At 48.3% G+C, this 26248-nt stretch overlaps 6 protein-coding genes and 1 pseudogene across 9 annotated transcripts; 4 read left to right on the top strand and 3 right to left on the bottom strand.

The window, feature by feature from the left end:
* The first annotated feature begins 4 nt into the window (after positions 1 to 4).
* LOC136477022 (uncharacterized) lies at positions 5 to 1439 on the top strand. Its single transcript, XM_066475030.1, has one exon. The coding sequence runs from the start codon at positions 257 to 259 to the stop codon at positions 1196 to 1198; it is 942 nt and encodes a 313-aa protein (XP_066331127.1). The 5' UTR covers positions 5 to 256; the 3' UTR covers positions 1199 to 1439.
* A 191-nt stretch (positions 1440 to 1630) lies between these two features.
* LOC136477023 (uncharacterized) lies at positions 1631 to 4749 on the bottom strand. The gene is made up of 6 exons (XM_066475031.1): positions 4310 to 4749; positions 3645 to 3757; positions 3422 to 3557; positions 3252 to 3319; positions 2648 to 2734; positions 1631 to 1898 (listed from the first exon to the last, which is right to left on the bottom strand). The coding sequence occupies exons 1-6, from the start codon at positions 4680 to 4682 to the stop codon at positions 1821 to 1823; spliced, it is 855 nt and encodes a 284-aa protein (XP_066331128.1). The 5' UTR covers positions 4683 to 4749; the 3' UTR covers positions 1631 to 1820.
* An 854-nt stretch (positions 4750 to 5603) lies between these two features.
* On the bottom strand, positions 5604 to 9231 carry LOC136472980 (cytochrome c1-2, heme protein, mitochondrial). Its single transcript, XM_066470682.1, has 8 exons — positions 9081 to 9231; positions 8409 to 8476; positions 7635 to 7837; positions 7074 to 7353; positions 6920 to 6991; positions 6246 to 6362; positions 6095 to 6160; positions 5604 to 5998 (listed from the first exon to the last, which is right to left on the bottom strand). Exons 2-8 carry the CDS (start codon positions 8466 to 8468, stop codon positions 5882 to 5884), a joined length of 915 nt encoding a protein of 304 aa, XP_066326779.1. The 5' UTR covers positions 8469 to 8476; positions 9081 to 9231; the 3' UTR covers positions 5604 to 5881.
* Positions 9232 to 9555: 324 nt separating this feature from the next.
* LOC136477018 (manganese-dependent ADP-ribose/CDP-alcohol diphosphatase-like) lies at positions 9556 to 11783 on the top strand. Its single transcript, XM_066475024.1, has one exon. It carries the CDS (start codon positions 9636 to 9638, stop codon positions 10632 to 10634), a length of 999 nt encoding a protein of 332 aa, XP_066331121.1. The 5' UTR covers positions 9556 to 9635; the 3' UTR covers positions 10635 to 11783.
* Positions 11784 to 11874: 91 nt separating this feature from the next.
* LOC136477019 (28 kDa ribonucleoprotein, chloroplastic-like) lies at positions 11875 to 14193 on the top strand. Its single transcript, XM_066475025.1, has 4 exons — positions 11875 to 12421; positions 12854 to 12955; positions 13488 to 13769; positions 13868 to 14193. Exons 1-4 carry the CDS (start codon positions 11993 to 11995, stop codon positions 13928 to 13930), a joined length of 876 nt encoding a protein of 291 aa, XP_066331122.1. The 5' UTR covers positions 11875 to 11992; the 3' UTR covers positions 13931 to 14193.
* Positions 14194 to 14231: 38 nt separating this feature from the next.
* On the bottom strand, positions 14232 to 19135 carry LOC136477020 (protein-L-isoaspartate O-methyltransferase 1-like). Of its 4 annotated transcripts, none has more exons than XM_066475027.1 (5): positions 18738 to 19135; positions 18055 to 18331; positions 15423 to 15587; positions 15183 to 15295; positions 14621 to 14846 (listed from the first exon to the last, which is right to left on the bottom strand). In XM_066475027.1, exons 1-5 carry the CDS (start codon positions 18810 to 18812, stop codon positions 14763 to 14765), a joined length of 714 nt encoding a protein of 237 aa, XP_066331124.1. In that variant the 5' UTR covers positions 18813 to 19135; the 3' UTR covers positions 14621 to 14762. The 4 variants fall into 4 exon arrangements, with proteins under 4 accessions (XP_066331123.1, XP_066331125.1, XP_066331124.1 ...); XM_066475029.1 differs by having other exon boundaries at positions 14665 to 14846; positions 15183 to 15300; XM_066475026.1 differs by lacking the exon at positions 15183 to 15295 and having other exon boundaries at positions 14232 to 14846; positions 18738 to 19123.
* Positions 15932 to 18024, top strand: LOC136475422 (uncharacterized; annotated as a pseudogene).
* Positions 19136 to 26248: the final 7113 nt, after the last annotated feature.

Genomic DNA, 26248 nt, shown 5'->3' with positions numbered 1-26248 from the left:
ACCTGAAGATACCGGCGGGTGGTTCTGCCGTTAATTAATCCTCTGACTGCCACCTCGTTGCAAGCTCAGCCAACGACACACCCGCCGATTAAAACGCCGGCCTCTTCTCCTCTCCTCGCCTCCCTCCACTGCATTCGCATTCGCATTCGCATTCGCAGCAGATTCGCGCCCGCCCGCCGCAGCGGTCAATCGCTTTGCTCTGCGTCGCCATTGCTGTCCTGCTGTCCGAATCAAGAGGCGGCGGCGGCGGCGAGCAATGAGGGAGCTGTCCTGCTTCGGCGACGGCTCCGTCAGCGTCGCGGCCGCGGCCGCCTCCGTCTCCGGCCACGGCGCGCTCGACCGGGCGCTGCAGGCGGCCACCACCAGCGTGTACAGGGCGTTGCTGTCCTCGGGCAAGGAGATGCTCGTCCGGGTGACGTGGACCCGGAGCGCGGCCGGAGCGCCCGGCGTCGCGGTCGCCTTCGACGATGGCGGCGCCAACTCCTCCGACGCGCCGAAGCCGTCGCCGCCGCCGCCGCCGGCGAGGACAAGGCCTGTCCTGTTGCTGCACAAGAGGCGAGGGAGCCGGTCGCTGGTCACCGGCGCCGGGACGGCCGTCGGCGTGCACTGGGACACCGCGGAGGCCAAGTACGCCTCGGGGTCGTCGTCCCCGGAGCCCGAACGCGACTACTGCCTCGCCGTCGTGGCCGACGCCGAGCTCGCGCTCCTCCTCGGCTCCGGCGGCGCGGCGCGTGAGCTCTCCCGCCGCCTCGGCCTCGCCCCGGGCGGCGCGCGCGCCGCGCTCCTCGTCAGCCGGCGCGAGCAGCTGCGGTGCGCAGCGGCGGCGCACGTCACACGCTTCAGGTTCCGGGAGGGCGGGGACGAGCACGAGGTGGCCGCGCACGCGTGCCGGGCCGGGGGCGAGGGGGAGCTGCGGGTCACCATCGACGGCGAGAAGGTGGCTGAGGTGCGGCGGGTGGGCTGTGGGTTCCGCGGCAACCGCGCCGCCGTGCTGGCCAACGGGGAGGTGGTCGACGTCATGTGGGACGTGCACGACTGGTGGTTCGGTGGCCAGGGCGGCAGCGCGGGCTCGGGGGCGCAGTTCATGGTGAAGGCCAGGGCGGAGAAGGAGGGCAGGCTGTGGATGGCCGACGACACGGCGGCCAGGGGGCAATCGCCAGGTGGCTTCTTCTTGCATGTGCAGTGCTACCGCCGGTGACGATTGATGGTGGCCGCAGTCGCCCGGTGACGATTGATGGTTGCTTTTGCAGTCTTTTGCTCCTTTAGATGGATGATGATTGGTGATCTAAGGTCCCGTTCGCTTCGCTAAAAAAACAAGATAAAACAATATTCCGACTGATTTGTTATGAGAGAAAAATATTGTTTCGGCTGAAAAAAGAAGCTAAAAAGTATGGATTATCAGTCTGTTCGCTTGTTGGTCAGCCAGGGCTTATCACCCAGCCAACAATATTTTTCTCTCACAACAAATCAGCACCAGCCGAGCTTATCAGCCCAGAAACTAGCCAATGAACAGGCCGTATAAGAGAAGCGAACAGGGCCTAAGTGTAGCAGTGGGTATAAAGAAAAGCAGTGCAAAGTTCAAACAAAGGGAAGAAATGTTCATAGTTTTATGCCAAAAAAAAAATGTTCATACAGAATGATGATGAGCATGTTTTTGTGTGTCACTTATCACATGACCAAGGATGGTGGTAGTGGTATATACAAACCAAACCAAGACCTAGGTACATGAATACCAACCAAATACTCCAGTTCTGCATGGATGCTGCAGCCTTTGGTGTGTCTGAAAAAAAGATGTCTGAATGTAGAGATTTACATCGAGGTCACCCAGAAATGCCTGCATTGTCTGCAGCGATACTATCAAGCAGGGACTCGCAAGCATCTTCCAATATATCCAACACCTGAAAGCCCCAAAACATCACTTATTAAAAGAAGGATATCAAACACAGCTGCGCATCTCATGTAGATCTTGTGTAAGCATGGTCAGCAAATTTGTAGACATAATGCATGACTATAGCCAATATTATGGCAAAATGATTGTTACATCCAAGGGGCTTAGTAAGGTTATATCTCAGGCCTCCGCATAGCTGTGGATTGGTGATCCAGTATCAGCTTGTCAACAAATGTATATCTAGGGTTGTGGACATTTTCATTTTCTGAGGTTTGTTAGTGCCATACTAGTTTGTTACCGACTTATTGTATCTCATGTTAGTTGCTCATGCAAACTCCTGGGCATAATGTAGTTGTGCCCAGACCTGATTTGACAATTTGTATCAGAAGAAGACAAATTGCTTAAATCTCAGAGGTATAATCATAGTCGATAACTATATAAGTGAATGCTGGCATGTAATGATTATACAAGTCATGTAAAGTTCACACTAGTGCACAAATACATGGCATTGGTGGAACTGAGCATATCTCAGGTCATCAGTCACTACAGTCTACATAATTGTTTATTTATATAGTTAAAGGTATGCCACACTCATGCACAAGCTATTTTAATTGGACAGGAACAAAAACCGAGTGATTAGTGGAGACAGGCCATGGCATTCATACTCGTTGGTCACTGGGACAAAATCTCAACTAATAAGATCGAGAACATGATTGCAAACTTTGTGCTAACAACTAACAAGTACATCATGCTACTAGCCTTTTCAAATCCCTGAGGGCCTCCATAATAAGGATCTGGGACTTCATACTCAGTATGTCGTTTGCAGTAGGAGCACATCAGCTTAACCTAATAAACACATGAGTACCAATTCAGTAAGTGTGAACTTTCAAGAATGAAGAAAACATATAAAAAAATTGATGCCATCACATACCTTAAGTTGACAAAAAGTATCAATATTAGATTAGTAATTTCCCTACATAAAAAGGCTAACGGCGAGAATAAATGCTACATAAGGTCAAGCACAAGATACAAGATATGCTCTTTTAATTAAGTGAACAACTGACAAAAAAAAAACAATCACAATTTACTCTTTGCAGGTATCATAGTTTTCACCCATTGTAATGTTAAAATACATGAAGAAGGCTACACTATACCAGTCTACAGACAGTAAAACATAAGCAAAGAAAGTAAAATAGATGTTCAATTTAGTATCCACATCAGTTCACATGGCTCACTCTTGTTTCTGCTATAGAGGGAAAAGGACATGTCTAGAAAATTGAAATGACAAAATGCATATGGGATAAAAATTCTAGCTGGACAAGATTGCACGAGACAAATTGAGATTAATAATCTACACGCTAACCTTATTGGGTGCATTCTCAGGGAGGGGCTCCTTGCGTCTCCATCTCTCAAACGAGTTCAATATATCTTCTGCATATTGTTCAAAACAGAAATGCTCCAATGCATCAAGCAGCATACAACAATAAAATTACAGAGATACTGGAACACAAATAACAGGGTCTGAGAGAGAACCATAGTTCTGCCTGTCCATTGCAAGGATAAGATCAAAATCACGAAAATCTGAGGGTCTGATAGGCCTGGATATTGAGGTGACCTCAATCCCCCGCTTCTTTGAAGCTGCTCTCATCCTTGAGTCTGCCTTATTACCCTAAACCCACGAAAAAACTCATTAGCACTGATGCCATCATTGATCTGAATAAATGTACAAAAGAGCACAGTAAACATATGATACAACCTCATGATACCCAATGGTACCAGCAGAGTCTATGAGAAACTTGGAGTCAAGCCCACGCTTGCTTACGAGGGTCCGGAACACAGCTTCAGCCGCAGGACTCCGGCAAATATTTCCTGTACACATAATTTACATCAAATCTCTGGAGAACAGACAGATACAAATGCATCCATAACTCAGATACCTCCACGGTCCACACTGTAACGGGAAATCATCCAGGACAAGGCATTCTGATGAGATTATTCACAACTGAACAGGCACCCAACTACCCAAGCATATGCAAAAAATAGTTGTAGCGCCTACATAGTTCAATAATCAATACGCACAATCGCTAAGCATTAGATTGCTAGGATCAAGTCATCCGAAATTCTTAATCGCGCTGCAGGGTAAATTGATTTTTCATCAACAAGCCAAATCTCCAAACCTTCAGCCGATAAATTGTGAGAATAGTAGCTGTGGTGCTAAGATGGGAATACAAGGCTATGGCTACCGGCTATTTTCGATCAGATTCCAAGGAATACCCGAAGGCCATCAGACGACACAACAACGAGTGAGTTCAATACGCACGGACGCAGGGAAAACCGGGAATTGGTACCCGAATTGTTTGGCATCCACATGTACGGAGACGGAGCCGGAGGTGAGCAGAGACTAGGGTTGAGGGGACTGACCGAGGCACACGAAGAGGACAGCGAAGGGCTTCGCCTCGGCTGCCGACGCCGCATCCGCCGTGCTCGCCTCCGCAGCCATCCCCTCCGCCGCCGCCGCTGCCGAAGACGCGAATCGGAGGCGAGGGTTTCGAGCGTGGTGGGGACTGGCGACTAGAGGCGCGCCGCGGCAGCCGCTCACGCGCACGTGACGACTGGTTGCCGCAACGGGAACAAGTGGAGTAGCATTGCGGCACGACCTGCTAGTTAAAAGCGGGTCGCCTCGGCTTGTCGGATTCGGAACCAACGTGGAGGAGGCCACGGCCACGGACGTGGACGCGGAGCTGCTCGGCGACGCCGACGCGAGCGTGGGCGCAAGCGCAGCGGCTCCGGGCATGGCCAGCAGCGCCTTGGCGTGGGCTCGCGAGCAGCAGGCAGTGTGAGGCTCGCGAACGAGTGGCCAGCGCTCTCGGGCTGCACCGCGACCGCAAGAGAACAATCAGACAAGCGGTCGGGTCCCGGACGGCCGGACCCGAAGCGTTTTTCCTTTTTCCTCTCTCATTTCATTTCCTCGTTGATTGAAAAAAAAAACATAATGAATATGTCTTCCAAGTACACGAGGAACAGTTTGATGAGGAAGACAAATGCGAAGGGTGTTCTACTCGCACGTCTGACTGTACCTTGAACAAAGTTTTTTCTCAAAAAGAAGTTTTTTTAACACAATATTAAAGCAGATACAGATGTTTATATGCGTGTACACATTTACCACTGTAAACGTACACACACTTTACCCATCTTGGCGGCATGCAACTCAAAATCCAGACGCAAAAAACTGACAAATACTAAGATTTTTTTCCCATACGCTAGTTTTGTATAGATGAGTTACGGTCACTTCTCCAACTCCTGCGAGGTCGGCCGCAAAACACCCCCACCCCGACCTGCCCCAACAGCATCCACCGCCACCAGAACACGAAGCCGCCGCCCGCCCCTGTCCTCACCGCCTAGCCGCCCTACCTCCCACAAAACCCCTTCTGTATACCCGCCAGAGTTGAGAAAAAAGAGGGGGAGAGGCCGAAGAGGTAGGCCAGAGTTGAAGAAGCTCGCCGAAGCGGCGCTCAGTTCACGGTGCAAACTGTAAAATCATGGACCAATCCATGCAGTTCAAACATAGGACAGCAAAACTTCAGGTGTTTTGTAGTGGCATGCCCAGATGCCCTGTCCAAGTACGTGTTTTTCACCTGCAATAGATCTATCCATATCCATGCACCACAGAATAACTGAATAAGCAAACACAAAATATTACGGCAAGTGAGAACCAGACATACAATAGGAGTATTCAATAGCATAAGAATTTATCAACTCCCATAGCTGTTAAGTTAGAAGATTGCTGATAACATTGAGGCATTGCCAACCGAAAAAAACGTGAAATGTACCCCTTGGCGAAATGCTTTTGCAGCTCAGCAGAGTAAAGAAAACAAAACAATTTCTAGGCAAAGAACCTAGCCCCAGTGGCAAAATTGTACATCACAAATTCATTATTTTCAATGCTCCTTAACGGCTCAACATATTTCAAATAAAAAAGGGTAATGGTAGTCCTCAGTTGACAACATCCAAGACCAGCTTACGGGACTTCAAGACTGACCACTTCATGCGGCGGTAGTAGGCAGCTTGGAGAAGCGCTAGTGATAGTAGGAAGATCCATTTCACTCCCATCTACAATGGATTTTGAGTTGGTTGTGATTAGGATATGGAGTAGCAAATTGAAAAGAAACAGAGCAACCTGAATGATTTAAGTCACGAGGTTGTTACCAGCTTTCTCTCTTCCATCTCAGGCTCAGCTGCCCATGAAAGGAATGATACGACATCCTTACCCATCTGTGAGGGAAATATGAGCGATCAAACTTTAGTCCTGCCCCACAATTCAAAAGTACAGAAATCAACAATGACAGTAGAAGTTTACCTGGGCTTCAGTTGCAGGAGTACCATCCTCATACTCAACAGCTCCATCATTAAGCATCTTGGGCATGGCTATGGCACCACCAGGGAAGTAGGGATTGTAGTGCAGACCCTCACGAATCTAGGATGCAAATCAACCAAAGTTTTTATGGTTGATTACAAGATAGTAAAAGGCATGGTTTCGAAGGCGACAAGGCAAACAAAGGCGTGCTGGGTATGCCTTATCACGTAGGCGACAAGGCGTAACTAGATCCCTTGCCTGGACTCTAGGCCTAGGCGACACCTTTGAAACAGAGGTATAAGGCAAATACAAAATGCAAAAGAGTATGAAAGATAATACATCCTTTGTCAGAATCAAGAAATATTTTATTCAATATCTATAGGACACACAGTTGGACTAGATTGCTCATAGAACATAAAGGATTGTGCACTGAAAACATCATAATCTGCAGTTCCGTGCTTTCAACATACAACATCATTAAAACAGAAAACACAGTGCATGAGTATGATGCAGTGATTTGAAATGTATCATGTGATATAAGTGATTGTATATCAAGGAGGATTTGAAATGTATCATGTGATATAAGTGATTGTATTAACCATTTTATAAACAGATACTGGAGAACACATCACGGAGCTGTAAAGCAGATTGAAACAATAAATAAACAAGGAAAGTACCTGAACACCAGCAGGTGGATCATGATATCCAGTAAGAAGAGCAAAAACGTAGTTCTGACCATTGTGCCTTGCCTGAATGAATGCATTGTGAACAGTAAGCCATATGCAATGAAAGATCACACCACATCACTGCAAGAAATTTTGCTGCAATTACCTTTGTGATGAGACTAAGGTCCGGAGGGTATGCACCACCATTAGCAAACCGGGCTGCTTGCTCATTTGCATAAGGCTGTGGGAAGCGATCGCTCAGTTTACCAGGGCGGGTGAACATTTCACCCTCATCATTAGGACCATCAACTACCTCAATCTCAGCAGCCATTGCCTTTGTTTCCTCTTCAGTATAGGCCACACCAACCAAATCACGGTACGAAATCAAGGACATGGAGTGACAAGAGGCACAAACTTGCGTGTAAACTTGATGCCCGCGCCGAATTCTGTACAATAATATTTTTAAGATAAATTAGAGCAGCATACAAGAAAACAAAGTACTAGCACTTCAGTAAGATTTTTTCCTGGAAACAAGACAGCTAAATATTGACTTCAGCTTTTATTCTTAAATTAGTATGACATGTCATTTAAGAAATATATACCACAGTACACAAAAAGGTTGTCACTGTGCAACAATCCACATTTCATCAATAAAACTTGCACGAATTTGTAAACACCAAGCCATGTCATAAAGATTCATGAAAAGGAGAGGATATGGTTGACTTACGATGCGTGATCATACGAGCTCATGATGCCAGCATGTGGCCAGGGATAATCTGGGGCTGCCAAGCCATGCTCAGCTTCATCAGCAGATGCTATTGTAGCAAAACTAAAAAGACCAGAGGCACCAACTCCAAGAAGAGCCAATGCTCTCAGTCCAGCAGAGGACTCTTCATGCTTTCCTCGAAATGAAGAAAGCAGCGATGAACCCTGAAGAGCATGATAACAATGTAGAGACAATCGAGACCCACAGAAAAATGGTACTTGTCTAACCAACTCGAAAACATGCTCTTCTAGATAACAAATTGATTTCCGGAAGTACTAATTTTGATTCAGAATGGAGGGCGACAGTAAAAACAGGATAAATAGTCAAAGTCCAGCCAACAGAACTTTAAAATGTACCATAATGTATGTTATCAGGTTCAAATCTATACAGTAGGAGAAGACAAAACTGAGAAACAAGAGCCATACAAGAAACACATGCAGCAGTGATTTATCATCATCACTTGATGGAGATAGTGTAGATTCCAACAGGCTAAGCATGTTTACTATGATTTGTTTTTAAGCATCACTTGATGGAGATAGTGTAGATTCCAACAGGCTAAGCATGTTTACTATGATTTGTTTTTAAGCATGAGCAATAGATTCCAGTCAGATTCCATATTGTGATGGTGCACCCAAGATGGATATGTGGAAATAAAAATCACATGATAAGAAGATTGAATATGGATGCAATTTAAAGAAACTAGCAAACAAACAAAGAGTTCACCAAAATACTTACAGCAGACTGGTTGTGGAGAGTTCTCTTCAGAAGCTGGTTAATGCCCCTTGCGGCAGCCATCGAGGATTCTGCAAATTCCAGTATGATGACTTAGTTACATAACAAATGGTTTTGATTCAACAATTACCAGGAGCACGTTTCAATCCCACTGACGAAGTGACAATAGTCGACCAATCTAGTGAATTCACTTGAAACAGAATCACATTATTACGAGAACAAAATCAGGAGGCTTTGTTGCTAATTTCTTCAGTATAATACCCAAACCCGCAACAGATTAATAAGGCTAGATTTTGCACTCTAGGGATCATAGACAACGAGGAAATGGTTCTGCATAACACAACTAGCAACCTAGCGCGTCGTAACAAGCAAAACAAAAGGAAACAAACAGAAATCGACTCAGGTTGGAATGGAGGGATCTCCAGCCCAGTGAAATGCAGAGGGACGACAACGACGACTTCAGTGAAGCACGCGAGATGAAGTGCCGGATGCCCACGATATGATTCGCACAGATCTAGCCGCCCGATTCCTACGGCCCCAAGAGGCCAATACCAGACCCAGGAGTCGTCCGCAGCTACCGGAGGCTAGAGCAGATCACCAGATCAGAGACCCCAGATGCCTGGGAAAGGGACGAACCAGCGGAAACCAAAGGGATCATGGGTACGGAGCAGCTACCTGCAGGGCGCGGCGCGGGCGGAGACGCGGGGCTCCGACGAGCGGCGGCGCGGGGAGGGAGGCGGAAGGAATGGGGTAGGAGGAGAGGGTGCGGGAGCGTGAGATGGTTTGTGGCGATGCCGATGCCGCGATGCGCCTCGGACCCGGCGGGGTGCTGGTCTTTGGGGGGCGTCACACTGACACGTGGGGTCGCCTTGTGCGTGGCTTCCGGACGGGCCACGTGGGCCCTTGCTAAGCGATTGCTTCTAGCCCTTGAGGCCCAAAACGATCGGCTGTCATAGAGGCCCAAATGAATAGGTTGTTTATTTATTTCCCTTCAGAATTGTTCCTCGTTTAATAAATGAATTATTAATTAATTAAGAAAACAAAATCGGCGCTTTAATCCCAGCCGTCGAACGTGCTATCTGTCACCCACTTGTTATGGCGCTTTTTTTAATCCAAAAACGAGAGGCGCACCGTGCACCGGTGCAAGGGAGCGGCAGATAGTTCTTTTGCGCCTCGAAGTCCCATCCTCCTCTGCTCCTCAATCCGCAATCGCAGTTGCTCGGTCGATCCATGCTGGCGCACCCGAACGGTGTGGTCCGGCCGTCGGCCAAGGAGCCGCTCTTCTCCTTCGGCGTCATCGCGGACGTGCAGTACGCCGACATCCCGGACGGGCGGTCCTTCCTCGGCGTGCCGCGCTACTACCGCCACAGCATCGCCGTCCTCCGGCGCGCGGTCCAGAAGTGGAACGGCGAGAAGAGCGTCAGGTTCTGCATCAACTTCGGCGACATCGTCGACGGCTTCTGCCCCAAGGACAGGTCGCTGGCCGCCGTGCAGGCGGTGGTGCGCGAGTTCGACGGCTTCCGCGGCGGGCCGGCGTACCACATGCTCGGCAACCACTGCCTGTACAACCTGCCCCGGAGCGAGCTGGTGTCCGTGCTGCGGATGCCGTCGGCGTCGCCGGGGCGCGCGTACTACGACTTCTCGCCGTGGCCCGGGTACCGGTTCGTGGTGCTGGACGCGTACGACTTCAGCGCCGTGGGGTGGCCGCGCGACCACCCGGTGTCCTTTGCGGCGCGGCGGTTCCTGGAGAAGCGGAACCCGAACCACGACAAGAACAGCCCGACCGGGCTGGCGGGCACGGACCGGCGGTTCGTGATGTTCAACGGCGGCGTGGGCGACGCGCAGCTCCGGTGGCTGGACGGCGTCCTCCGCCGCGCGGCGCGGCGCGGGGAGAAGGCCGTCGTGTGCAGCCACCTGCCGGTGCACCCCGGCGCGGCGTCCCCGACGGGGCTCATGTGGAACTACGAGGAGGTGATGGACGTCGTGCGCCGCCACGGCGGATGCGTCGTCGCGTGCCTCGCTGGGCACGACCACAAGGGCGGGTACGCCGTGGACGACCGCGGCGTGCACCACCGCACGCTGGAGGCCGCGCTCGAGTGCCCGCCGGGCACCGACGCGTTCGGCCACGTCGAGGTGTACCCGGACCGGCTGATGAGGCTCGTTGGATCGGACAGAATGGCCAGCACGGAGATGCTACTCAGCTCCTCCAATGAGCTAGCTTCCGCGTAGAACCTACAGAGTACCTGCTTCTGCTTGTATGAACACAAAAATGACACATCTATTACTGCTTGTCTTCTGTACTTAGGCATATGAACTCTATGATCTCGTCCCGCTCCAGGGCCCAAATGCACTTGGCCAGGTTGCATTCCAAAAAGAGCATGCCTCCAAGAGTCAACTCCACCAAACAAAGAACACCCCCTATCCCACCTTCGTGTAGTTTGATCAATAAGCTCACTAACCCATTGCGGTGGATTGGCCTTCACCGGGCACAATCACACAACGGCTGCAACATGTCGTCCCTGGGCAGCCAAGGTGTCCTCCATATCCTAGTTGACGCGCCTGACCAGGTCCTGCATATCAAGCCTTATCGCAACACCTCAATGCCTTCGACTATTGCCCTCAAAACTCGGGACGGGATGATCCCACCACCTCTGTCTCCAATAGATTACCCCGTAGGAAAAATAAATAAATTGACTTGAGGACCCTCGCATTGAGTGAATGTGGATCATTGTAGAACTCGCCAAGCCTGACACGCCAGCAAAGCCAGGTTGAAGAGCTCGATATTTCTAGAAACCAACCATATTAAATAGACATAAGGAGCAATAACAATATGTTTCGATAATTGTTGGGATTGGATTGGTGGCTTACCCATTCAGTGACTTTGGCACTTGACGTTCCAAAAACGGTTACTATCGAATCGGGTGAATTAGAGAATAGACAGAGGTCCATTGGTATTTCAGCTTCTCTTCTCGTTTCAGGGCCTATCCGAAAGAGAATCCAGGACCTCTTGGTCCTGAATATCATAATAGGACGAACGGACCAGCCTCCTTGGATATCTTTGCAAAAGTTAAAGCACCCATTTTTTCAGACGATGTTAATAGTCCAGGAAGGTTAGAAAAACTTCTTTCTGAAAGATAACTCTAAGGCCTCATGAGTTGTTTGAAGCGGTTTTGTGCCAAACAGATATTTTTGGAACAACTTCACATGCAAAGCTCTTTAAAGCGTGCTCTCAGGGACGAAGTTGAAAATAACTACTTCTCCCGGCTTTAACTCGCTCTGCGAGTCTCCACGTAGGATTACGTGAGACCGAATTTTAATAAACTCTAATTATTTTTGTCAAACGATTTAACAAAACTGCTTTAGCGCTATCGGTAAAGTTGCTTGTAGAACTGAAAAAAAAATGTAGTGCCAAGGGACCTAATCTAGAAAAAAAAAACATTTAGGCCGGCCCAAATGAGAAGCCCAAACGCGGATATAAATGGAGGACCAACAACGGCATCAAATCGGCTTCGCAAAAACCTCACCAGCTCAAATCCATCCTTTCCTTATCCCCTCCCCGTCCTCTCCCTTCCTTCCTTTCCTTCGCCATGGCAACCATGTCCCTCCGCTGCCTCGCCATGGCCATGGCCGACACCGCGCTCCCGCCCGCCCACAAGCTCCTTCCCACGGTCTCCCTCCCGCTCCTCTCCTCCTCCACCCACGCCGCGCCGCTCCTCCTCCGCGCCAGCCGCTGCCTGCCGCTCGCGCCCCTCGTGGCCTCCTCCGACGCCGTCGAGGCGGGCGTCGAGTGGGCTGACGAGGAGGAGGAGGAAGAGGAGGCCGGAGAGGCCTTCGACGAGGAGGCTGGGGAGGCTGAGGAGGAGGTGCTGGCCTCAGGCGACGAGGGTGAGGGGGAGTACGCCGCGGTCGAGCCGCCCGAGGAGGCCAAGGTCTACGTTGGGAACCTCCCCTACGACATGGACAGCGAGGGACTCGCGCAGCTCTTCGACCAGGCCGGCGTCGTTGAGGTCGCCGAGGTGAGCCGGACGCGCCTCACCCCCTAAATTTCCTATTGACTTTGACGTGCGATGTTCAGTTGGTTATAATTGCTATGTTGTGCTTGACGAAACCTAGAATTTACAGTAATAGCCTCTGCTCATTGTGAGTATGATCTCCAGTTGCTTCCTGTAACTAAATACTGCTCAGTAAACGTTTGATTCTGTCTATGGACTCGTTATGAACTTGTTTGCTATGTGCACAACTGTACATTCATGTTGCCTGCAGAATGCGGTGTTTCCCCAGTTTGATTCTGTCATATACTCATACGTCTTAGTCTATGGTACTTGTTGTCAAATGTTCCTAGAAATTGCATTATTCTTTTAGGCTACTCTTGTTTTTAAGAAAATATTCCTTTAGTGAAATTTCTTCCATTGAGGTTGTAAGCTTGATAATGTTTTGTGCAATTTTAGGTTATTTACAACAGAGAGACTGGCCAGAGCCGTGGGTTTGGCTTTGTTACCATGAACACTATTGAGGAAGCTGACAAAGCCATTGAGATGTTCAACCGCTATGTAAGCTCGTTTCTGTCCTCTCGTTTCTCTGTTCTTCTCCAGAGTTAAAACAGAATTGTAATCCACTAAATCTCAAAGCTCTCATCCTCTGCATTCCTTGATGTTCTGAGTCACCAGGTCGCGAGTTCGAAGCAGCCTCTCCGCAGATTTTGCGGGGGAAAGGCTTGCCTCGGTTTTTCCTTTCCCCATACCCCACCCATGTGGGATCCTCCGGCCCTGGGTCTGCCCTTATGCTGTTATTATACATGGAAATTGAACTGCCTTGAGAGGTTCAGAACTTGAGATGACCATACATCTCATCTCATGGAGAAGAGGCAGTCCTGTTAGTCTCATCTCATTTTATCTGGTGGCTTAGATCAAAGGGGCACATATATCTACCACTTTAAAGCCTGTAGACTATAGGCATCCTCATATTTGATCATCGACTGCTTAATAAAATACACCTTTAGCGCTATTTCTGCACCTAGTAGAAGAGCACATATATGTCACAAATTGTGCTGAATAGATTACTAACCAACTTATTTTTCTATAGGACATTAGCGGGAGGCTTCTGAATGTAAACAGGGCATCTCCTAGGGGCACTCGCATGGAGAGACCTCCAAGACAATTTGCACCTGCTTTCAGAGCTTATGTTGGCAACTTGCCATGGCAAGTCGATGACTCTAGGCTGACGCAATTGTTCAGCGAGCATGGAGAAGTAGTTAATGCTACTGTTGTCTACGATAGAGAATCTGGGCGTTCACGAGGATTCGGTTTTGTAACAATGGTGTCAAAGGAGGAACTCGATGATGCTATTTCTGCCCTGGATGGACAGGTGAGGATAGTTTCAATTCTTAGCAGTGAAATACTAGTGCACAAGGTAAACATGGAAGCACTGAACTAACGTTAATTATCTTTTAAAATTCACCGTAGGAATTGGACGGTCGCCCTCTTAGAGTCAATGTTGCAGCAGAGCGACCACAAAGGGGCTTTTGATGCGGGTGGTACAAGAGAGATGGCGGCTTGTTTGTAATGAGCACGGAGACACAACGGAGGAGCAATGGTACAAATTAGCGGAAGCTGATGCTGTCACAAGTTGCTAGATCCCTCCCTTAGCTTCCTGATGTTTGGTTCTTGCCACATAGCTTTTTGATGCTTCTCTTGGCAGCTGAACTTAATGTTTTACTATTCTTGTCGACATCACGAGTTGAATTGTCCAAGCAGGCTTCTATGTTCTATCCAGATATGCCTTGATCAGATCTCATCGTGGCAAAAGGTTTTGTTGGTGAAACCGTAGGAGCAAACCAAGATTATTATTTATATCAGCCGTATAAAACCGTTCCAAGCGTGTAGCATTTACATTCATCTCCCCACGGCTGCTGTATCATATAGCATCAGCATCCTAATGTCCTACCTATTGTCGCTCGAGTCCAGATGAATTTCCAACCAAATTGTTAAGATCACAAAATTTGGATGGCAGCTGTGGCTCTGAAGAAACAAGTTGCACAAGTACGAGCACGGGTGCAGCTGAACAGAAACAAACGTTTCATGATGTGTCATTTACATTATTTCCAAGCCAGCGCATATATTTACAACGGTAGCGATTCGATTGAATGCCTCACCCTAACTGGGTGAAGATAACACTTGACATGCTAGGGCAATCATCTTGCGTGCAACTGGGATTCCTTGCTAGTGAGCGGCACATATTCCACAGACGTTTCGTCTCTTAGGCCGACCGTGCCATCCAACTTCTTGTCCACAACCTTCAGCTCCTGGAAGACTGTCCCAACAGGGATCACCATTCTGCCGCCGGGCTTCAGCTGCTGGATCAGCGCCTCTGGGATCTGCGGTGCTGCAGCTCCAACATGGATGGCGTCATAGGGTGCCAGTTCTGGCCAACCTTCCCTGCCATCTGCATCCATTTTAAACATCTGTTAGTGCATCAGGTGTTAAGGGTATATAGAACAACCAACAATGCTGAATGCACATGAGGCCAGAGTGCCAGACGAAGGAATATTAAAGCCACTGCAAAATTCCTCATACAAGGACAAGAACCTCACAAATGGGGGAGATCCTCATGGTATGATAAGCAATATAACAAAACCTTGCTAGTAGGACACACAGAAACCTCATGGTCCTTTTATTCAATCAATAAAAGAAAAAAGGAGAAGTGCTATGGAAATGATATTTTCATCTGAACAATAACTCAGCTCACAGAGCGGTCCTGGTGCAAGCGGTAGAGTCTTACCGTCTGTGACCGGAAGGTCCCGGGTTCGAGTCGCGGTCTCCTCGCATTGCACAGGCCAGGGTAAGGCTTGCCACTAACACCCTTCCCCAGACCCCGCACAGAGCTGAAGCTCTCTGCACTAGGTACGCCCAACAATAACTAAGTTGTTATATGTACACCTAAGTCAGCATTGAACCTGTTGGAAATTTGCTGCTTCAACATGGCTGAGTTTATGGTAGCACAAAACAAGCTAATATTTACCAGCAACGTGTATACTGAGGGATCCATCATTTAGCTGTGGAGCTGCTGCGCTTTTCTTGATGTTTTCAATAGAAGTAGCAACCAATTCTGGGATATGTTCAACACCAACTGCTCGCCCTTCTGGTCCAACCATCAGCGCAAAGCAAGCAGTTAGGTATCCAGTGCCTGCAAAAAATACCAGAAACAAACAGACACATTGAGATTAACAACACAACAAACATATAATATAGGGCCTGCTTGCTTCGTGGACTGGGATAACTGCCTGGTGCAGGCAGCACTCTCAGGAGTCTGATTTTGGACACCTGGGGCTAAATGGAGCTGCCTAGCCGGCGCTGCCCAGGCCACAACCCCATAGAATCCAAGAGTATTTTCATCCACTATGAAGCTGGCAGCATTAACATTAATCACTTATAGCTACATATCAGTTTGGAATAAATGAATATGTTATATAACCATGCATTGTATCTAAATATTCAAAGTTAAGGTAAACGGGAGGCTAATGATAAAAAATGGGGAGTTCTCCTCTCATCTATGCAGCACGGATACGGATACGTGCATGGGTATCGGAAGGATACGGATACGCAGATACGGCAATTTTCTAAAAAACCCGATACGCGGATACGTTTTACTATTTTTTAAATTAATAAATAATGGCACATATTAAAATTGTGAAGTAGTTCAGTAACCACTAATTAGCACAAGTAGTAGTTCAGTACATCACCTTGAACTCTGAAGTAGAAAGGAGAGGAAGAGGACAAAGGAGCGCAGGTACAGCCACAGGCCCACACCCCACAGGAACAACCGCACAGGACATCAAATTCTCAAATCACAAGTGTCCTGGTTGCCCCACTCTGCCGTCGACCTTAGACTAACTCCAACAGATCACGCATAGTGTGACCCAAACCCAAAATGGGTTGGCTACAGTGTTTTATCCGCGTAAAACACTTCTCCAACTGAGTTGGCAAACCAGCGACGCATTTTGAGTGGGAGCCGACACGGGACGCAAATAAGCGTCTTCTCTCCGTCCTTCTGCGTCTCCACGCTGCCGGAGCTCGTCTGTTCTCCACACGCACCATTTCCTCCCCCCAAACCACCATGGACTTCTCCGCCGGCGGGAGCGGGAGCGGAGGCGGCGGCGGAGGCGGAGGCCCCGGCGACGTTCGGGCGTAGGCGGAGCGCTGGCTGGAGATCGCCGAGAAGCTCCTCGCGGCGCGCGACCTCGTCGGTTGCAAGCGCGGCGGTGGAGGCGGACCCGCTCCTCCCCGGCGCTGACGAGCTCCTCGCCGTCGCCGACGTCCTCCTCGCCTCCCAGTCCATGGGCCCCTCGGGCCACCCAGACCCGCTCGCCATCCTCCAGCTGCCGCCCAGGGCCAGCCCCGACCACGCCGCCGTCTCCCGCGCCTTCCGCCGCCTCGCGTTTCTCCTCGGGCAACGCAACCCGCACCCGGGCGCCGCTGGTACCCCTTCCTTCTCCCGGTATGCCGCCGCGGGCGCGGCCGCGGGCGCTCCCGCCCCCGACCCGCCGGAGTTCTAGACGGCGTGCCCCTTCTGGTGGAGCTCGTATGAGCGGGCGGAGGAGCGCGGCGAGGCGAGCGGCGCGCGGCTTCTCATTTGCGTCGCCTGTTGGAAAAGGGTAGTTTTGGGTCCGGGATTCTTTCACTGTGCGGTACCCAAACCATCGAATGCCTCTTGTTTTTAGGTCCGGCTTGTTGGAGACAGTCTTATCCTCTTCCCAGCCTCCCAACGACAGCGCACGTCTCCCCCGTCCTCCCTCCCAATCCAGACGCTTCTCCCGTACCTAGGTCCCTAGACATCTCCGCCGCCCCCACCACGCCGCTGCCTCCACGCCGCCCACCCTCCTCCCCTTCGTATATCTCTCCCGACGTCAGGGCGCAGCGGGTGGCCGCCTCTTGGCACCGCGCTGTGCGGGTGAGCAAGCCTCGTCGCCGGCGAGCAGAGGCTCGTCGCAGGTGGCCGGTGGCTGGCGAGAGGGGATGCAGCGTCACTGCGCGGGGATGCGGCGCAAGGCGCGGGCGTGCGGAAGTGCGGGCATCTGAGGCTAGGGCGTCGGGGACAGAGGGATAAGGGAGTCGACTGTTATTGGGCCAGGTCGTATCCACAAGCCAGATATGTATCGACTGCCGTATCCAATATTCGCGAAAAAAACAAAAAAATTGGATACTCCGAGGATACGTATCAGAGGCGCTCCCAGTGACGTATCCGTGTAACATAGCCTCTCATATATGCTGACACAGCTCTGCATCTTCCAGCTTCAAAGTGTGTGCAAGTTGTGATTTGTGAAGGACATGTAGAAAGACAACTTCCTAGAACCTTTTGGACCAGATTAGGGAGGATGTCAGATTTACTGATGCAAGTAACAATCTGAAACCAATAAATTACTAGGATTTTTTATTGAAACAAGGAGCAACTAAGTTATTAAAACTCTCAGCTGAGGAGCCAAAATACAACTAGAATTGACTGCATTCTCTAAAACTAGTCGGTCTCGACCACGGTTATGGGAGTCTTAACATAGCTGCCATGGAAGAAAACAAAATAATGCCTTGAGATTCGGGAGTCAGCAATAGCCAGCCATGTATAGTCGTCAAACTAGAACGAATACACAATAATTTACCTGACCCAACATCGAGAGCTCGCATTCCAGGCTGAAGGTTCTTCTCCAGGAGCTCTAGGCAAGCCGCGTGCATGTGTGGCGCTGATATGGTGGCATTGTACCCAATCGGCATGGGGCTATCATGGTACGGCGTGCCCCCAAGTGGCACGAACAATCCCCTGTCGATGGCCTCCATCACCTCCGCGACTTTGGTCGACCTGATGACCCCGTACCTCTGGAGCTGCTCAACCATGGACTTGTTCTTGTCGCTGGCCCCGCTAGACCACAGGCCATGATGCTGCATCAAGAGGAGTAGCAGGAGGAACGAAATCAAATTGACCCTCTTGTGCATTCTTTCTCGTCAACGCAATAAATGGGATGAACAAAACAGACTCTATAGTGGACAAGTGGACCGAATTATGAAAATCACAGCATATCAGACTCGTAAATCTTTGGAGTGTAATCATATGTCTATCGAACGACTTGTAATAGATACGCAGCAGAATTGTGGTCGGGTCGATTGCGGTTGGCAAGAGGTCGGGAATGGGAACGAACACAACCACACAAGCATCTGCCCGGAAATAGAAGTACCGTCACTAAGGTCGGGTTAGGGCTTATCGGTCGCAGGATGGAACGCAACAGGGCAATCGTTACGCAATCTGGGAAGCATGGCCGACGATTTGAAGCGATTGAGCAACACTTACGGATTGGGCGCCGGGGCGGGCGCGGGTGCGGGAGCGGGAGGAGAAGCAAGAGAGGATGGAGCGGAGTACCTCCATGGTGATGGTGGCGGGGCTGGAGAGATGACGCCTCGATTCTTCACTGGGGTTCGGGGTGAGACGGGACCACCTGCGGCGGGCCGGCAGTTGAAGGTGGGTGGAGGCTGGAGGAATCGGCCGGAGAAGAGACGGATGGGAAGGAGAGGATTCGCGATGGCGCAGCGCAGGTGGGGACGACGAACCGAACTGGATGCCGCTGCTCGGCACTTGGCACAAGCACAAGCCACCGGAATCCGGGCAGTGAGAGGACTCTGAAAGCACGGCCCCATCCCAATTACCAGCCCAACACGGCCCATCCTGAGATTTCCAAGCTTACGGCTGGGATGGTGGGAAAAAAATCAGGCACGATTTTATATGCAGTAGTAATCGTAAAATTAGGGCAGTCCCAATGAAAAAAAACTGATGCGGTTTCTATAGCACAATAACTCATCTATAGAAACTATCTTCCACAGTGGAGGTGTCTTTGTGTAATAATTATTTTCTCTTTCTCTCTTCCAACTCTATCTTCCTCCTCCGATGGGAGTGTGGCACGAGCCCCCTGGAAACTGGTGGTTTCTCCCCAATGGCGATTTTATGGTTTCTTGGTGCATTGTGTCAAGAGAAGACCTGATTTCTTCATGAGGAAACCATTTCTAGGATTTTTGCTCTCTTTCTTCATTAATTACGTTGCCATGTCAATATTTTGCCTACGTGGCAAGTCATTTAATGAGGATAGAAACCATCATCAATACACCATTGGGACTGCCCTTATGCTTCCAAGTCTTAATAATGAATGAATACAGACAGTCATGTACTCATGTTTCAATCAATAATAACTAGCAAGATTGTCCGTGTATATATAACTAACCTTAGCTCCATGATGAATGTTACAGGGGATTCAGGTGGCAATGTGGCAGGGTGGGTAAATAAAGCAGAGCAACAATAACAACATAAACTTTCACTTCCAAACAAGTTAGAGTAGGCTAGAGTTAAAACCCACTAAGAGCCTCAAGTCACGATTTAGGCACTTCAATAACTGTTTTCCAAGTACTTCTATTCAAACATAGATCTCTAGACCCAAGCTTTCAAATCTCTTTTTATTGCCTCTTCTAGTGTCAATTTCGATCTTCATCTACCTCTCCTCTTATTATTATCTTGACTTAGGACTCCACAATGCACTATTGCCTCTGGAGGTCTCATTTGGACATGGCTAAACCACCTCAACCAATGTTGGACAAACTTTTCTTCAATTGGTGCTACCTCTAGGAGATTACGTATATCATCGTTCCGAACTCGGTCCATTCTTGTGTGACCGCAAATCCATCACAACATATATATTTCTGCAATACTCAGTTGTTCAACATGTCGAATCTTTGTAGGCTAACATTCTGCTCCATATAACATAGCCGGTCTAATCGCTGTTCTATAGAACCTGCCTTTTAGTTTTTATGGTACCCTCTTGTCACAGAGAATGCCAGAAGCTTGTCGCCACTTGATCCACCCTACTTTGATTCTATGGCAAACGTCTGCATCAATATCTCCATCCCTCTGTAGCATCGATCCCAGATACCGAAAGGTATCCTTCTTAGGCACCACTTGACCTTTCAAACTCACATCTCCCTCCTCCTATATAACTCCGCCAAAGTCGCATCTCATGTATTTGGTTTTAGTTCTGCCCAATCTAAAACCTTTAGACTCAAGGGTCTGTCATCGTAACTCTAGTTTCCTATTTACTCCTGCCTAGCTTTCGTCCACTAATACTACATCATCAGCAAACAACATACACCAAGGGATATCCCCTTATATGTTCCTAGTAACCTCATCCATTACCAAGACAAAGAGATACGGGCTTAAGGCCGACCCTTGATGAAGTCTAATTTTAATCAGGAAGTAATCTGTGTTACCATCGTTTGTTCGAACACTAGTCACAACATTGTTGTACATGTCCTTGATGAGGGTCACGTACTTTGATGGGACTTTATGTTTGTCCAAAGACCACCACATAACATTTCTTGGTATCTTGTCATAAGCCCTCTCTAAGTCAATGAAAACCAAGTGGAGGTTCTTCTTCTGCTCTCTAAACCGCTCCATAACATGTCTTATTAAAAAGATTGCTTCTGTGGTTGACCTTCCGGGCATGAAACTAAATTGGTTTGTTGATATCTACGTCGTTCTTCGCAGACGCTGCTCGATGACTCTCTCCCATAATTTTATAGTGTGGCTCATCAACTTAATTTCTCGATAATTAGTACAACTTTGGATATCTCCCTTGTTCTTGTAGATTGGTATCAATATGCTTCTTCTCCACTCCTCAAGCATCTTGTTCAATCGAAAGATATTGTTGAACATCTTGGTTAGCCATACTATAGCTATATCCCCAAGATATCTCCACACCTTGATTGGGATACCATCAGGGCCCATCGCTTTGCCTCCTTTCATTCTTTTGAAAGAATCACCCAAAATAACACACCTTCAGAGGCGCTTGTCTTCCACTAGACACTAAGCACCCCAAAAGTAAGCTACACAAGACGGTTCTATCGAGCACACCCCAAGGGAGAACTCGAACAATCCACGTTTTTCATCCAGGATCCAATAATGAGAACGAGTTTATAATACTTAGTCCATTTCATACAACAAGAGTTCTCAAAAATATATTATTATAATACCAAGTTCAAAGTGCGGAATTTAAATAGCGAAATTGAAATAAACATCTAACGATAAGATACAAGGATCTGTCTGTGCCCACCAGAAGAATCCTCCACACAATAGCCACTCCTCAAGCTACACCTGCAATAGGGGTAAATAAACCCTGAGTACACAATATACTCGCAAGACTTATCCGACTAGTGAGAATAATTTTCTGACTCCAGAGGATATGATAAGCTTAATGGTTTGTTGGGTTTCCTTTTTACGAAAAGCATTACTAGTACTGAATCCTTATGTATGTGTTTTATTAGCAGTCATGATTAGTTCATTAGCTAATCATTCTATGTAAGCACATGTTCTACTTTAAAGCAAGAGTTGAGCAATCAGATCCATTCATCCTCTTTCATCTTATAGTTCTTACTACGGTGCTAGACTATAGCCAAGTCATACCGTATCACATAGCAATTCATGAACCAATGTATCCTAGCTGGGTACTCCGAAACACATGCCTCGTTTATACCCTAGGCACAAGCAAGACCAACCCACCACTCTCCTATCAAGGGATCTAGGTCCCCATCCAAACTTGGACTCCAAGCCCCCACTCCTGAGTCCCAGACTCAGTGTGGTGCTTAGACCTTCACCATCCCCGCCTCCAATCAGTCGGTCCGAAAAGAGCCAGAACACACAACAAGAGAGCAACGAGTCTTCCTACTCCTATAAGTAAGTATGTGCTCATGATAATAATTCTATGACCTGACTACTATCCACAGCAACAGACGGTCCTTAATCGACACGGACAGGGAAAATAGTGTAACCAAGCTCTGCCTCGTTGGCCGTGGGACAGAACCTATTACACCCACCAATACCCGTACCATATCCCTACCCGGTCTCTATTTTCTTTCACTATTTTATCATGAGAGTAATAATAATAATCACCTATTATGAGTAACGGTAGGTTACTCACGCTACCGATAGCCTAAGCATAGCAGCTACTCGACCTATGCTAGTAGGACTCATAGGTAGATTTATCTATGCATGTAGTTTCAATATAAATCCTATAACATAAATACACATCACATATGTATATCCAATGATTATTCAAAATAAGAGTTATGCATCGGGGCTTGCCTTAGGTAGGCGGATTATCAGCTACGTCAGTCGTCGGTGGCTGTGGGGCTTCCTCCTGTACGAGGACCTCCTCCTTGTACTCCTCGATCACCTCCTCATACTCCTGCTCTTCGGCGGTCACGAACTCCACCAACTCGTTCTCTACATACATGCAATGATGATGCAACACTTAGTATTTTAGCAACAGCAACTCTTAAAATAAGAATACACCTGCTAAGTTCCTAAGCTAGCTCTAATGACTAAGATACTAAGCTAACCATTATCTCTACCAAATAGATTTCAAGCTCACCCTACAAGTGATTAACTTTTATAAACCAATATCATGACATTATTCCTTTAGCCTTAATGGGTATTTAGCTACCATATTAAGTAGTCTATTCTAGGGCTATAAAAATATAGTGAGCACATAATGATACAATGAAGCTACTATCAAAATTTTAGGGTTTTGCTATCACCAATGTACCATAAAAATTCCAACAATTATTAATCGAAATAATACTAAGCATCTCAACTATTTTAATGCTCCTTAGCAACCACACAGATATTATGAACTAACTATACTAATAGGTAGACAATGTTTTTGGGAACCTAACAAAATTAGTTTCACAATTTTTGGATATCTACATTATTTTATATTAATTACCAAAATTCAACTCAGAATTAAAATGAAAAGCTATTTCTATTTTCCATAAAAAAATATAAACCGATTTCGGCCCAACGAGGCCCATGCGGGGCGTGGCCCACGTGCGGAGGTGGCCCACGGCGGGGAGCCCGTGCGCGCTGTCACTCTTGTAAAAATGCCCTCGCGTTATCAGACAATAGCACGAACACTACATGTACTATTTCTATAGACAACGACTTTGCAACGAAGCCCTCGTATCTTTTCACCTTCGCACCGAAGAGGTCCCCGAGATGCCCCGCGCTCGTCGACACGGCGGGCGGTGGCACTAGGCGATACGCCGGCCACTCGAGGCTCGCACCGACCCAACTAACAAGCCGAACCCCATCTACGACCCTAATGCCTACCCTAAGCGGTGATACGGAGCAATAGGGCGCACTAGAGCGAGCTGCCACCCTGCACGGTCACCCATGACTAAGGCTGGATAACGAGCTAGCTCGGCTCGACTCAGCTCGTTCTGGCTTGTTAAGATAACGAACTAGCTCAGCTCGGCTCGTTATCCTAACGAGCCAGAAAGCCAGCTCGGCTCGGCTCGTTAAAAGCTCGAGTTGGCTTGTTAAGCTCGCGAGGCAGGTATAAAAATTACACAAAATATAATATTTGCATTTATCTAAAGTTTGAGAATAATAATAATATAAAAGAAATGCATCTAGACCAGTTACCAGTCAATTATAAAGTGCAAGACATTAAGTAATACAAAAACTAATATAAGTTTTGATACTTTTTTTCTAGAAGCTTGGCTCGTTTAGCTCGCGAGAGGCTCGCAAGTTGGCTCTAGTTGGCTCGTTATAGCTAACGAGCTAAAATGTTGGCTCGGCTCGGCTCGTTATCATAACGAGCTGAGCCGAGCCGAGTCGAGCCAGCCACGAGCTGAGCGAGCTAACGTGCTTCGAGTTTTTCGTCCAGCCTTACCCACGACGATGCCACGACGGACACAGCCGTGTCAGCAACGGTCGGGAGGTGGTAGTGTTCCCACTAGCGTGCACACGGTGGAGAGGGAGTCAAGACAAGCTAGTGGTGCAGAAGAATTTGTGTGGGGTGAAGTGGTGGAGGGTGGCCATGGCGCAGGCGGTGATGGGTCTTAACAGCGTGGTGGCGGAGCGAAGCTCCAAAATTGAGGCTCTGCTGAGCCGCAATCAAAGCGGGGTGGGGGGCTGGAGATGGGACATGAAGGCAGAGGCGCGGACAAGAGGGATTGATGAGAGGTGACCCCTCATAGCTGTGGCACCGGTGCAATTCGATGGCAGCAGTGAGATGAGAACAGAGAGAGAGAGAGCGAGGGAGCGGTGGGGGAGGGGCTGCCAGCGACTCAACAAGGGCGTGCCATGGCGAGACGTGGTTGGCGTGACCGGTGCAGCCCGTGGGTAGGCACTAGTCAACAAACATGCACGCTTGTGATCGATAAGGCCCACGCGCCGTAGTGCCATCAATGGCAAGGCGACGGTGATACGGCCACGTGCGCACAACGTTAAGGTAGGCCAGTGATGCAGCGCAGCTGCAGGCGTGCAGCGTGGTGATACGACAGTGGCAGCAGTGGCGTCGTCACAGCACAGGCGCAGAGACAGCAGCAGCACCAATGGCAGTCGTGGTGGTAAGGGTGGTCGGACGTAGAGTGGACCGACGGCCTAGCTATGCAGCCAGAGCAGCCAAGCCGCAGTAAGGCCACGACGGCCACGGCCAGCCGGTGCACGGCCACGCGTGCATGCATGGCACAACCGCACTGCGACGCGGGTCAGCCACGCGTGGTGACCACGCACACAGTGCTAGACAGCACAAAGTTCACATTTCAAACTTCATTTAAGTGTCACATACATGCTCTATAGCATTTTTGTTTAATAAAAATTAGTTTACACCCCTACTTGTTAACTGTACAAATCGTGGAGCAACTTTTGTTTCGCATTTTTATTGATCGTTTTAGTTGCAATGCATTATCCACTCACTTCACCACATCCATTAACACACAAGTATGATGCTCATGACATGTTTTAGTAGATAATTTACAATGTAACACCGAGGGTGTTACAATTCTACCCGCTTAAACAAAATCTCACCCTGAGATTTTATGTGAGTGCCTAGTGTAGGAAAAGAGATAAGAATACATTCTAATTTAAACAATTACCTCAGTGAACTAGAAAGAAGGTGGGGATAATGCTTCAAAATATAGCTTTCTTGCTCCCACATTGCTTCATCCTCCGAGTGATTTTGCCATTGAACTTTATAAAACTTCACCACATTGTTTCTAGTCACTCTTTCTTTTTCATCTAAGATCTTGATGGGATGCTCAATATAAGACAAGTCAGGCTAGAGGGAAAGTCCTTAAATTTCCATAGCTTCATCGGGGACCCACAAACATTTCTTTAACTGGGAAATATGGAAGACATTATGTACTGTTGACAAAATATACAGGAGCTAGATACGGTAGGCAACAAAACCACACCATGCCAAAATCTTGTAAGGTCCAACATAGCGAGGAGCTAGCTTTCCTCGGACACCAAAGCAATGCACACCTCTCATCAGGGATACCTTTAGGTACACATGGTCACCAACTTCAAACTACAAGGGCCTTCTCCGCTTGTCCGCATAAGTTTTCTGACGATTCTGAGTTGCCTTCAAATACCTCTGAATAACACTAACTTGCTCTCGAGCTTCTTTGATAAAATCTGGTCCAAAATAACCATGATCACCCACTTCAACCTAGTTAAGAGGTGTTCTACATTTCTTGCCATATAAAGCCTCAAATGGTGCCATTCAAATGCTTTATTGATAACTATTTGTCGGTGTTTCAAACAAACACCAACTAGTAAATTTATAATTATTGCGCGTTAGGCTCGGATGGTATACTAAAGGACACAAGGTTTATACTGGTTTGAGCAGAATGTCCCTACGTCTAGTTTACTGCTGCTCATGTTATTAGTACAGAGAAAGGTTTGTAGTAGGGGGTACAAATGGTCGAGAGAGGGACATGTCCCAAGTCTCTGATGGAAAGGTCGAAAGGACACCAAGA

The sequence above is a fragment of the Miscanthus floridulus genome, chromosome 8, assembly GCF_019320115.1.
Source record: "Miscanthus floridulus cultivar M001 chromosome 8, ASM1932011v1, whole genome shotgun sequence".
Lineage (NCBI taxonomy): Eukaryota > Viridiplantae > Streptophyta > Magnoliopsida > Poales > Poaceae > Miscanthus > Miscanthus floridulus.
The sequence above is the reverse complement of the archived record's forward strand: the minus strand, read 5'-3'. Positions and strand labels throughout refer to the sequence as shown.